Source organism: Quercus robur, chromosome 5, assembly GCF_932294415.1.
Source record: "Quercus robur chromosome 5, dhQueRobu3.1, whole genome shotgun sequence".
NCBI lineage: Eukaryota > Viridiplantae > Streptophyta > Magnoliopsida > Fagales > Fagaceae > Quercus > Quercus robur.
The window spans coordinates 18,344,288-18,358,480 of record NC_065538.1 but is presented as its reverse complement, the minus strand read 5'-3'; the positions used below and the strand labels follow the sequence as shown (position 1 = coordinate 18,358,480).

The 14,193-nt window shown below is 33.3% G+C and overlaps 2 protein-coding genes across 4 annotated transcripts in view; one reads left to right on the top strand and one right to left on the bottom strand.

Moving 5' to 3' along the window:
• Nucleotides 1-1,050, top strand: part of LOC126725351 (clavaminate synthase-like protein At3g21360) — a 28,247-nt gene extending 27,197 nt beyond the window's left edge. For all 3 annotated transcript variants that reach the window (XM_050430022.1, XM_050430021.1, XM_050430020.1), the window contains exon 3: nucleotides 485-1,050. In XM_050430022.1, coding sequence (XP_050285979.1) covers nucleotides 485-845 — 361 coding nt within the window. In that variant the 3' untranslated portion in view covers nucleotides 846-1,050. The remainder of the gene's footprint in view (nucleotides 1-484) is intronic.
• Nucleotides 1,051-2,829: 1,779 nt separating this feature from the next.
• Nucleotides 2,830-13,467, bottom strand: LOC126725349 (lysM domain receptor-like kinase 3). Its single transcript, XM_050430017.1, has 11 exons — nucleotides 12,548-13,467; nucleotides 11,642-11,719; nucleotides 10,708-11,007; nucleotides 10,073-10,218; nucleotides 9,883-9,972; nucleotides 9,670-9,775; nucleotides 7,737-7,888; nucleotides 7,541-7,638; nucleotides 7,311-7,458; nucleotides 4,020-4,127; nucleotides 2,830-3,308 (listed from the first exon to the last, which is right to left on the bottom strand). Exons 1-11 carry the CDS (start codon nucleotides 13,182-13,184, stop codon nucleotides 3,144-3,146), a joined length of 2,028 nt encoding a protein of 675 aa, XP_050285974.1. The 5' UTR covers nucleotides 13,185-13,467; the 3' UTR covers nucleotides 2,830-3,143.
• Nucleotides 13,468-14,193: the final 726 nt, after the last annotated feature.

Sequence of the window (14,193 nt, the reverse complement as noted above, 5' to 3'; positions counted from 1 at the left end):
AAGTTGTACGGTGATGAGGGATAAAAAGTTGCCATGTTGCAAGCTGTGATGGCATTTTTTCAGCAGAATTATTTGCATATGACCTGCTATATACCTATGATATGCCAATGCTCTAGATTTTATCTTTATGGTGCTCAGGTTCACTGTAATATATGATCAGTATAGGTGAACTTCTTGTGTTCAAACTCATAACAGCAACAACTATATTTTTGCACACGTTCTATTTGCTGAACTGCTTTTCTTGTATGGCTTCTACTTGATAGATATTAGCAGGCTCAATGCCTTGCAAAAAGTATTGCATGAGGCCATTGTTCAGGACATTCAGGACTAATCATCTTATAGATGTCCCATATATTCAATTTAAGTTCTTGTGCTATCTATATAGCTAAGATCATCTTTTCATTCGATGGCTTCAAAGTAGATTAGTATATACAATTACAAAGCGTTAACAGGTATAATATGGCTCTACCAACACATTTGACAGGGCAGCTAATGTGGGGACGAAGCTGGAATGGCTGGAGGATTCAGTGAAAACAATAATGGGTCCAATCCCTGCTATTAAATTCGACAAGACAAGACAGCGCAAGATTTGGTTTAACAGCATGGTTATCGCTTATATAGGCTGGGAGGATGCCAGGAATGATCCTGTAAAGGCTGTTACCTTTGGAGATGGCAAACCATTGCCAGCTGATATCGTCTATGACTGTCTAAATATCCTTGAAGAGGAAAGTGTAGCCTTTCCTTGGCAGAAAGGTGATGTTCTTTTGCTGGATAATTGGGCTGCCCTTCATGCCCGAAAATCATTCGATCCACCTCGCCGTATACTAGCTTCACTTTGCAAGTAGTGTCAGTGAATCTTCACCCTGCAATATTTTATTGGTTGGTACGAAATTATATAATTTTAGGCTGCGTTATGGAGATGTATAAATGAAGTATTGCAATGGCGTACAAAGTTTATGCCACGTTTGTGGAGAAGTATCAACAGTATCAGTATGCATAAACAAAACCTATTACAATAGCTCCACAATAGAAATTTGGTTGAACATTTAACCTACCTGTCTAGTTAGACCCAAGCCATACATGAAACTAAATGCATACCCTTTTTTTGTTTGCCTCCACGAATTCTTCTCCTAGGATATATCAAATTATCACGGTGTTATCACCTCCTTACTTTTTGAAAAAATACTAGTTTTGTGGATTGTGGTCAAATGCACCACCCCATGAGAATTATGGCAGATTTTAGAAAAATGTTTACATCTTAATGTCGAGCATGGATTATGCAAATTCACCACCAACTTGCTACCTTGAAGAAAGAAAACTCCTCTATAACAGACTATTCTCATCAATTTACCAGTTTTGCCAACACTCTTGCTACTATTGATCAACCACTCAATGATTTTGGGGTTTTTAGTTTCGTATTGGCTGGCCTCGAATCCAAATATGACTCCTTTGTGACTTAAGCGTCGCCGTGATTGAAGCCACAAGCAATCATATTTGTAATTGAGGCCAGCCAATAAGAAAGAAACGGCTCAAAGTCATTGAGCGGTTGATCAATAGGGGCAAGACTTGTAAATTGATGAAAATATTCTACTTAGAGGAGTTTCCCTTTCTTCGAGGTAATAAGTTGGTAGTGGATCTGCATTATCCTTACTTGACACTGAGATGTGAATGCTTTTTCTAATGTCTGCCATGCTTCTCATGAGGTGGTGCATTTGACCACTTGCTAGTATTTTTTTAAAAAGTGAGGAGATGATAGCACCGAGAATTATTTCATCCTGAATTCATCAAGAATTGATTTTCACCATCTGTTTGAGTAGTGATGGCTTGTGGTGGAATTGGTGTTGATCCATCAAGGTAGCCATAAAGGTGTTGCACTTTCAAGTAGGGAACAAGTTGAGCCTTCCATAGAAGATAGTTGTCTCTGTAGGTTTGATTGAGGGTGAATGTTGTTAAGATTGGTGAGAGAGATGTTTGTGGAAGATGAAGAATTGGTGATGCTGATGTTATTGGAGGCAAAAGGAAGAAGTAAAGAAAAAATTATTGGCTTGATACCATGTAAAGATAATAACAAATGTAATATAATGTGCTGCCTTACCAAGAATGATGGTTAAGGCTACTGTATATATAACTCAACGTTGATTAATTTACGGCAATTGGATAACAACTGTACATATTATAAAATTGAATTTAAACAATAAGATCAGTAGAGATAATTTCAACTAGGATTTATCCTCAGATTTCTGTATGCCTTCTCTTCCATTTGAATGTGATTATGATCCCTTAGTCTTTGAATTTGAGTGTGCCGACTTAACATTATCTTTTGTGGGCTACTCGTTATCATTATCTGTAACAGTTATAAACCTACGCAGCCTGACTTGGCAAGGTCCAGTTATAAATGAATAAAGGAATTAAGCTGGCAATGGAATTGAGAAATATTAAAAAGTTCAAATAAATCATGCATTCAAATCCAAAGTGATGGCTAAGTCCTATCCCTTCTCATTGGTTTTGTTTTTGGTTGTTCTCCTTTCTTTTGTAATAGAATGTCTTATTCAGCCAAAAAAGAGATAATAGTCCCGATAACCTTGACTAAAGCACAACAGAATATTCTGTAACTATGCTTTGTGATAACTCAAACTTTGCATCAACCAGTCAAAGTGGAGAGACAGCATTTTAGACGACGGTATAAGTATGAGGAGATCCCTGTTCATATCAGCATCTTTGAGGCAGAATGTTTTAAATTGTTTCATCCAACACAATTTACATTTGAAAGTTTCATAAGTTTGTGGCAGAAATAACTATGTAGAAAAGGTCAAAATATAAAGATTGATGTAAAGATGAAAATGCTGTCAAAATGAACTACTTAAATAGTTTGTATTACAGAACACATACACCCTCAGCCACATTTTACATCAAAATTTTCTCACGGTAACTTCAAAAAGAATACAACATTTGAAAGATTAAAAATGATAGCAGAAGACAAAAAAAGATGATGCATACTGCCATCTTTACCACTTTACTGGGCTACCTCGGCTACTATACACAAATAATTAATATGGATATGTAGGCCACAAGCTGAATAAAGAAAAGAAAAGAATACATCAAAAGTAGTACGTGGGCTGAAAAGAAACTTGCTCCACTATGCACTATCTTCCTTGGACAAGGCCACTGAATACTTGGCTGTTCCCAGCAAGAGTTGCTTCCCACTCCACAGAGGACAGGAGAATCTGAGACAGAGATATCACAACTTGCTTCATGTCAGGACGAAGAATAGGATCCTCATCCACACATTGCTTTGCCAGCATGGCCAACTATGCAAAGAGAAGCACAATCAGGAACAAAATAATGATGAGGTAAATCACTATATAGTGCAACTTCCTAGGCAATTTTAAAAAATCAATGAAAGGGCTTATTTCCTAATAGAGACAATAATGAGAATTTCTTTGACTGCAAGTTGGTAATATAGACATCAACACCCAGGTTTCCTTATCATGATATCTAGATATAGAAATAAAGCTTAGGATCATATAGGCTTGGTTCCAAACTATTGAAGATATGTTGAATCACCAAGGGTATATAGACTGATGCCTCTTTCTTGGGTGGGATATCATGTGAAAAAATACCACCAGAAGTCCCATATTCCAATTGCTTGGCGGATTTATACAGGCCAATATCACTTTATTGGTATAGATCATGCTTCCCCTTTGCTTCTATCCAAAGAGAGAGTAAGGGCTTCTTTCTTGTACAAATCAACATATCAATGTACTTCATACATAAAAATATTATCAATTAGTAAGAATTTTCCTTTTTGATCATTTCTTCGTCGGCTTCCCCCAACACCCCCATCCAAAAAAGAATCATTTCCTTGTAGTGGACAAGGTTTAACTATAACCGAGTATTGTCCCAAAAATGCTGTGGAAAAACTTTTAAGACTCTTATTGTTAAGGCAAATAATAATAGATAAAATCAAACATCTGCAATAAACATACAATAAAAGAGATCAAAAGGTGATTATAGATTACCTTAAATAGGCAGTCATGAGGATAAAGATCCATCATATTTGGATCAATGTAATCCTTCATGCTTGACATATTCATGGAGTCAGGGGAGTTCCTTAGAGCTCCTAACATCTGCAATTTCAGGAAAGCTTTAGAAAAGCAGCACCCAACATGCATGCTTGCACAAGAAAGCAGTTCCAACATAAAAACACAGCCTACGGAGCACCAAATGATAATTAATACAGGAAGAGAATTGGTGTGCAAGAAATTAAAGCAAAAAGTGAACCATTCACAGGTTTACAGATTGTGTGAATCAAAGTGAAGCATAAGATAAATATGCATGAAGAATTACCCCAATTTATCTTATTGTTTTTGTTTTTTTGTTTTTTTAACACAATGTTTAAGCCCTTAGTTTGGAATTGAAGTATCTCCTAGATATGATAGTTCTAATGCATGAAGAAATGGGAGCAATATGGTTGGGGAATATTTACTTTTTACTGGAAAACTATGCAATCACCCTTCTCAAGTCTTAATCTTTACCAAAAGAATTGAAAACTCCTCAACCCACTTCAACGTAAGTGGTAAGCATAGGATTCGGATTACAGAACCAAGAATTGAATTATTCATGAGGGAATTCTCAAGCAAGCCTACTGCATACCCTATCACCAGATATTCCAGATTTGGTAGAACTAGTCACATACCCACGCGTTGGGCATGATAATTTTTTTAGGATGATCTCATTAAATATTTTATTAATACTATAATTTTAGTTATTAACCATTGGTTTTTCATTAGTTTTTAAGTTAATAAAAACCTTAAATATACCTTTTTTTTTTACCTTTAAACACACACACACATATAGTGAATCTTTACACATACCTTTAAAAAAACTCTATATATTCCACTTTTTTGGATGCGTAAAATTATAGACTACCAATCCATAATGATAGTGGCTAATTAATTTTATATATTTTTTTAGTGATTTCATTTGTAACGCTTCTTACCATTATCATATATTTATTAACTGATGATTTGCATAACAAAGACGATAAAAGAGAGATAGTATTGTTCATTAGATTTTCGAAAATAATAGTGTATGAAAATTTTATATATATACATGTATATATATATTATAAATAAGGTTAAATGAAATGTCAAAAAATGGATTTTTAAATTTTCTAACTTTATTTCTTTTGTAATTTCTACTACTATCACATAACATCTCTTTTTTAGTTTTGATTAATATGGTTTCCATAGTTAGAGTTTGATTAGTTTTAAATTTAAATTTAGTACTATGATTGTATTTAATTGTTGATTGTTGATTTAATTTTTTAAGTGAATTTAACGGTTTATGTTACTACACTGTAAAATTTTTAATGTTCTACACACGGTAATCTCTATTTTATTTTTTACTTCTCCTTACAACCTCTTTGTTTTCCAATCAACGATTACTAATTGACTCTCTCTCTCTCTCTCTCTCTCTCTCTCTCTCTCTCTCTCTCTCTCTCTCTCTCTCTCTCTCTCTCTCTCTCTCTCTCTCCATTGGCAACCTATTGTTTTCCAAAATTTGACAATGATTCTATGACATTAAATATGCACTATTAGTTTTTTTTTTTTAGTGTTTCTTACTTGATTTGTTTTGTATTTCATTCTTCCTTTGATGCATTGGGTGTAAGAATGAGTGTTTCCTTAGCATTACTCCACTTAATGTGAACAATTTTATTTATTTAATTCAGGCAAAATATTATATTTTAAATTTTTTTAAATAAAAAAGGAGTGGAAATATAAATAATTTAATGATATATACGAGGGATGTGGCTGAATTTAAATGTTAAATAAAATGATATGAGAAAAAAAAATATAAATAAAATACGTAACAATAAACACTAACTTATAATAATAGTACATTCTTATATACTATTTTTAATTATTTATAATGCAATACGATAATATTTAACAATCAAAGTCATAAAAAAATAAAAACTTAAAACACAAAACTAAATCCCATCAACCAAAATAGAGTTCTAAAGAATACAAAACTTTATCAAGCTAAAATAGAGATGCAAGAAAAATAAAAATAAAAATCCACCAAAAAAATGAGGGAGAAAGAGTGGGAAATAACCACTTTTTTGTAAGAGAAAATTATGTAAAGAATGGAAGAGTGAATGACAAATTTATACTAAGAGAATGATAATAAAAATAATCAAAATAAAAGAAGATAAAAGGAAAGAGGAAGAGTGATATCAAGGTAGAATGTTTGAGATGAAAAGGTAAAGAGAAGGAGAAAGGTTGGAAAAAGTGTAAATGTTAAAAAAATGAGTACAATTTGATGAGTACAATTTTCTTTTATTTGAATTTAAGTAAAATATTACATTTTTTATTTTTTTTAAAACAAAAAGAGAGAGAATATAAATAATTTAATGATAAGGAGGATGTGGTTGAATTTCAACATTGAGTAAAATAGAAGAGAAGAAAAAAATAAGAAAAATTAAAAGATATAACAATAAACACTAAATTATCCAAATTAAGCTATGTAATGGAATACTATTTTATTTTTATCTACTATCTTTAATTTTTTATAATGTAATAGATAAAATTTAACAATCAAAGAGCAAAATAATAATAATAATAACTTAAAACGCAAAACTAAATCATATCAACCTAAATTAGAGTTCTTAAAAACACAAAAATTTATCAACCTAAAGCGAAGATGAAATAAAAAATAAAAATCCACCAAAACATTGAGAGAGAGAGAGAACCTTTTTGTAAAAGAAAACTATGCATAGAATGGAAAAGAGTGACAAATTTATAGTAAAAGGGAAGAGATAAGAAAAGACAAATAAAGAAAGATGAAGGGAAAGATGAATGGCAATATTAAAGTAGAGGGTAGTGAGGAGATGAAAAGGTAAGGGAAGAAGAAAGGTTGAAGAAAGTGTAAATATTTAAAAAATAAGTGAATGTAAAAAAAATTATAGGAAAATTGGAAATAAAAAATATATATATGGATGTTAAAACTAACAAAGATGAATATGAAAAGTCAATAATCTATTTATATTTTTTTTTTGTAAGTCAATAATCTATTTTTTTTTTTTTGTAAAAAAAATAGGAATAAATAATAAATAATAATTATGTGGCGAATGACTTGGCGCAACAGGAGCTCAGCAGCAATAAATGGCATGTTTCAGCTTTTAGTAATATATAGATATAGATGAGCACCTCAAATACATAAAACATTAATTTTATAGGAGAAAACCATTTCATGAATCAAGACAATATTATGTATTGGACAAATGTTGTCACATTGGCAGAACTTACAATGGATGCCAGTGAGCGTCTTTCAGGATTTTTCATCATCATGCCTTCCGTTCGTATAATCGCCTCCTTTCCAGATATAAGCTCAAAAAGAACAACACCATATGCATAGACATCACTTTTGGTTGTGGCAAGACCATTACTCAAGTATCTGTATCAAAACAAGAAAACAATTTATCCTAGATGAACTACTTGTTAAGGACCATAGTAGCCAGCTATAAGTAGTCACTTACTCTGGAGCCAGATAACCGTATGTGCCAACAACTTTGGTTGTCGATGCTTCTCCCTCACCTTTTTTTCCAACAAGTTTTGCCAATCCAAAATCTGAAATCTAGATGCAGAGAGGGGATAAAAACATATTTAGCAAGATGGATTACATGTATACAAAGAATATACATATTACATCAATGAGATGCACTATGTTTGAACCTTTGCCCTGAAGCTACTATCAAGTAAGATGTTGCTTGTCTTGATATCTCGATGTACATAATGACTTTTGGTGTGCTCATGGATGTATTCAAGACCTCTAGCAGCATCAAGGGCAATCTGAACTCTCATGATCCAAGAAAGTGACGTATGATCTGCAAGTGAATTGAACCATACACAGATTTAATTAATATATACCCATGCATATATGTCTTATCATATACGGCATCATATTGCAAATTCGAAGTACAAAGACCAAGACTTATGCCTTGACCTTTTAAAGATGCCAGGTTCACCGAAAGGGCATGGACCAGGAAGTTCATTGAGAGATTGTGCAATTATTTTAATTTCAATTCATATACTTTCCATTTTATTGAGATGCAAAGGGTTGGCAACTGTTGTGATCATGCCTGCAGAAGGCTCAACAACTTCAAGTGGACTTGGATGCAATCCCACTCATTTTCAGGTTTTGGCTGGTGCTGGTAACCTTCAAACACAAAAACTTAAGCTACTAGAAAGTGAGCCCACAAGCTATATTTATCTTACTTACACACCAACACTAAAATTCTCTCACATGTAGGCTTGACCAATAAAACTGAACCAACTGCAGGCCTTAAACATACAGACAGAGGAAATGAACAGAATGGGGGCTACCAGGACTTGAACCAAGGACCTCATAGACTAGGCTACAATACCATGTTGGATAACAAACAATTCTAAACACTTAAGTTATTACGAAAGCGCTGTTTATCAAGCTAACAGATGTGTAACAGTCTTACACTAACACCTAACCAAGCCTAGCACATAGAAACTTTTGCTAAGCTTGAACCTGGACTGAAGGTAATACATTTTACGTCATAATCAACATTTTAATAACTTAAACATAAACTTTGCTAGATAACAGCCCACCATCAGGCTAAATTTTTTTAATTTATTACCAATAAATTATTTTTTAAAGACAAAGTTTAACTACAAACTTGGTTGTTGCCATTGGCTACAACTCCACTCAATATAATTTTATTGGATGTGAATTTTGAAAAATCCACCTTTGAATTACATTTTCTTCTTGTATTCTTCATGCTTGCAAAATTTCCAGGAAATCAAAAATCAATAGCTATCTCATCAATCAAATGCTTAAATTCAATTTTTTGTACTCTAAAATTATGCATAAAAAATGATTTATGGATCAAATAGTAAATAACATCCGATTGGCACAAAATTTGACGTGTGTGTTAAGAACATAAAGAACATACAATCCAATGGTTAGATTTTCCAATATGTAGCCATGTTATTTTTTTTAGTGGGAGTTGTAACCATTGACTACAACCAAGTTTGTAGCCAAACTTTTTCCTTTTTTAAATAACCACAATCAGGCCAGCTTGGGCCTTAATCTCCTATACAAATCCTGCGAAAAAAGGTCAATATATTGTCAGGCCTGACTTCATAGAACTTTAGGCCCAGGCTAAGCTTGGTTCTAAAACCAGGTGTGCTTGGATAGTTGGTTGGCCCAAGCCTAAAATTGCCACCACTAATCACAACATCAGTATGATGAACATTAAATCCTAGAGCAATAAGAAAAGCAGTTTCTCATTTTTGAACATCATCATAAGTTAAAAGCAAAAGATTATTATTAATCATCTTTAATTCATATTATTATCACACTAACTCATTATCATAATTGGTCAACGAATGAGAGAAAAACATATTTAATCAAAGTTTTATGTTCCCCGTTTAGTGTTCTTATTTTACAGTCATATAAATCCTATCACAACTAACAAAATGCACTGATTAGTTATTTATTAATTCTCACATAAGAAATCATTTTATCAATTTTTAGAAAGATAAGACTTTTAAAATTAGTAAGTCAGGACAACAAGATCCTTACAGACAAGTACTAAATGATACATTCAAAGAAAGCATCAACGTGTATTCTTACCCTTGCTCTGAGGATCATGTAAATGGCTTCTAAGGGAACCCTTTTGGGCAAATTCGTATATAAGGAAGAATTCATCATCAGTAGCCGCATAACCAATCAATTCTACCTTGACAAAATTAATTCAAAACAGGCGTCAAAACTTTGAATTGCTAAAAGCTACAAACTCCAAGTTAACAAATACTTTTTGATTACTCAATATACAAAGAGAATTACCAGATTTGTATGATGAACCTTGCACAAGACTTTCATCTCAACCATAAATTCTTTAGTTTTTGTCGCCGTCATTCTTTTAATAGCAACTTCCTAAAAATTTTGAAATCCATTACTGATGGTCCAATGTGGAAGCTTACTTTATATAATCAGGAAATCTAAGTAATTATAATAGAAGTAGGCAGCTGCAAACCTGGTCATGAAGGTGGGCAAAATACACAGAACCATAAGTTCCATGCCCAAGAAGACTTGAGTCAGAGAATCCATCAGTTGAGGAAAAAATTTCTTCATATGTGAAAACCGTGGGCTTTTCCATGTCAAAGACATCAGTCCCTAGAGCTGCAACAAACAAGATAATAATACCAGTCAGACATCTTACACTTAATGAACATAATATAATTACCATATTGTATTTGTCCAGAAGAAGAATGGATCATTGGAGCAGAACAGCTCAACATCTTCCCAACTAATAAAATTTCACTAATCTATTATTGAGATAAATGTTTATACACAATTTACAATTATGGATTAGCCATTACGTAAAAAGAGATTTTAACTTCTTTTTGTGATGCAAACACACAGAAAATACAAGATCAGCATTTCTCTGAGACTTTTCCAAATCCCATGAGGCAAATAGTTTCTGTCATTCTTACAAAACCCAGAGGCAAATATACACACATTTATGTACACATGGTTATACCAATCAGAGTAATATGTTTCCCTGCTACAGAAGTACACATTACAAATGATTGGACAGCATTACTTAAAGCTGAAATTTCATGAACTAGAAACAATTTCAAGTCTAATAAAATAGTTTGGAAATGATACCTTTGGGAATAGTAGTCTGGTGGTTGCTAGGTTCCCCATTGGTTTGCTTCCAATCCCCAGACTTGCAGCAAACATACCTTCCTGAACCACAACAGAAACTTGGCTTTCGTAGAATTTGAAACTTATGAGAAACTTTGCCATCAGAATCTTTTGTGTGACTATTTCGGGCTTCAGAAAAGCATTTTGATGACCTCAAGGAAAGAAAAACAACTGCGCTTAATATAATCAATGCAAGACCAATCCCTAAACCCCCAATAATCCATCCATATGGTATGTGAGCCTTATGGTTCTCTTGATGTACTGCAAACAAATAGCACACAATGCCTTATATTTCTCATAAGAAATAACTCTGGCAGCATGGCACATAGGCATGATTAAAAAGCTCATTTGGAAAAATAGAACCAGCAGGAAGTAATAAATCAAAATAGGAAACTAGGAATTACACAAAACCAAATAAATTCTAAACCACATTCTCAAAAAGGAAATGCATTACTCGAATATCACTAACATGATGTTCTCTGCCATAAATGAAACATCCAAAGTAACTGCTTATAATTTAATACATGTCATTCTTCATAGCTAATATCTACTTCCCTCTAAATGGATCTGTATGCAGTTTTGCAGAAGAAATTCACTTTGTTTCTAATCAGTTTACAATGCAAATTTCAATTAACATAAAAATCTGCAATGCATACTTGAATATAGATCTCTCAGAATAATCTAGCTAGTTATGTTATGTTTACTTTTAGACAACATGGCTCTGCCTCTTTGGAGTTTCTCCGTCTCACTTGAGATGAACTTTGATCAGAACATTCTCTAATAATATTTAAAGCAACAAATTGCTAACTTTTCGTATTAGCACCATAAAGGAATTTGCCATTTCTGTGAAAAAAAAATTAATTTCTTTAGCAAAGATATATTCATTAATTCATACCTGAGATATCGTCTACCGATGGAGCAGGAGCAGGAGCAGGAGGGATATCAATCGTCGAAGGATAAGGCTCACCAGGGACTAAAAAAATAAATCAATCAATCAATGAAATGGAACCAAATAAGGGAAGTCTAACAATGATTACATTCTTAAGAAAATGGTCATAATATCAAGTCTATTTTGCACCCCCAATATGTAAAGAACATAAATAAAATTGATACTTCATAAAGAACTAACATAGCCAATCAAATCTGCAAGCCAATTGCAGATGTACTTTCCAGCTGATTTAATCAATGGGATTTTTCCCTCTAAGGCTCCACATACAAAATATTAAATTAATAGTAAAATTCATGACAAGTTACAAATGAGCAACAAATTTACTTGGTGGCTTTTGATTCACTACTTCTTCAGTTCTCCTGACAAGTAATGCCAACTTCCGCAATTTACATAACTTAGCATCCATCCTTTCACAAGGTAACCTTTAATACATATAACCTCAATAAAAATCCAGATCCAGAATAGAATTTTACCAAATTGAAGCACAACCCAAAATTCAGTCCTTGACTTGTTACTGAACAACCCACCATTACCTACCATTCTTGATGCAAAAAAAACCTAATGACCACTGCATGTTCTCCCAATGAACCCAATTCCAATTCCAATTCCACTCACCCAATCCAAAAAGAGCAACCTTATAGGAACTGAGAAGTTTAATCATATGTATCAAATTCTAACAAAAAAAATTCAATTTTTACAATTTCGTGCTAATCTTTAACACTTTCCCCAACAATTGTAAAAAATTACTCAACCTCATTTAACCAAAAACCAAACAAAACCCATTAAAGATTCCAAAACCTCATAACTCAAAAGCAATAACAAAAATACCAAAAAAGAGCAAAGAAACCAAACCTGAATTCAAAGGAATATAATACAAAGCACCCACAGTGACATTATCAGGATTGTCAATCCCATTCACTTGCTCAATACTCTCCATAGTGACACCAAAACGACTTGCCAAAGACTCCACACTATCCCCATCTCTCATCACATAACTCATGAAGTAATTCCACAACCCACTGGAGCAGCCACAGAAGAGCCTCAACGAAACGACAGCCCCAACCCTGGCCTTACGTGTCGTATTGGGCAAATTGAAAGCCAACCCATCATAGGCCTCCAACGCTATGTCGTTCACAAACCCCACGTTGGATCTCACCGTGAAAGTTGTGTTTGTGGCGTACTCTCTCGGGGTGTATAAACAAGAACAGTTTTTCCTGATGAAAAGGTAGTTGAATTTAAAGCCGCTGTGACCGTTGTCAAGGCTGTTGCTTGGTTCAACTGTTATGTCGTTTGGGAGAACATCAAACATAGACTGGATCACATCCAGTGTCTGGTTTGGTTCAGGCTTGAAGGCCAAAAACGAAGTGCAGAGTCGTGTCGTGTCAGTACAGTTCATTGGGGTTGTTGTTGTGTTTGAAAAAACAGAGTTTACTTGAAAAATAAGAAGAAAGAGAAAGAAACAAATGGGTTGTGTCCGTACAGCATTCATGGTTTTGAGAGAGAAGAGAAGCTAAGTTCTGAGGTGAAAAGTGTGGATTTTGAGAGCTAGAAATGAGAGAGAAGAGAGAGGAGTTTGACAAAGAGAAAAGGGTAGGTGAGTATTGAAGAAAAGGGAGTGAATTGGTGTGGTGTACTGAGGAAGAAAGGAATGATGAGAAGAAGAACAGAGCATGTTAGGACTTAGGAGCGTTTTTGTTTTGGGTTTTGTTTTGTTTTGTTTTGTTTTGGGTTGGTTTGGTTTGGTTTTTTGATGAGTGATTATGGTTTCTGAAGAGTAAACTGTGAAGTGGCTTATTATTACACAAAGACAGTAAAAAGAGAAAGCGACTTGTTGCAGAGTGGACAAAAGAGAAAGCTTGCAGAGCCACCCACCTGGAGATATTTGGTGGGACTTTTCGTTTTTGTTTTTTCTCTTTTACTAAATTAACCTTTTTTTAAAAAAAATTGTAAATACTAAAAATGGAAGAATGAATATTTGAACACATAAACCTTATATATCACTTTTGGAAACATTACTAAAAAAAAAGGGTTTTTTTGTGTTATAAAACTCTCGGCTTGAAGAGTAGGATAAGCGGTTAATTTTGATTTAGTTTTGCTTTCACAATTCATTATATTTGAAAACATTGAGTTTATTATTATTATTATTATTAGCTTGGTGAATATCATCGACTTTTTTTGCTAAATATTATGCTTTTGTAAAAAAATTTAAAAATATATATATTGAGAAGCCTCCCCAAACTTATTCAGTTATGTATTACTTTTTTGGAACTCGAGTTCCTAGAATTATGACAAAAAAAGTGCTACATAAATAAAAAAGTTTCAAAATAAGTCAAACTTGAATTTGGAACTCGAGTTTCACTCCGAAGTTGGAACTTGAATTTAGCGAACTCGAATTCAAAAAAATGCGCTACATAACTAAATAAATTTGGACTAATGCTTTTTTGTAAAAAAAATAAATAAATAATCTAAAAACATGGTATTTGGCACACAAAAAAATG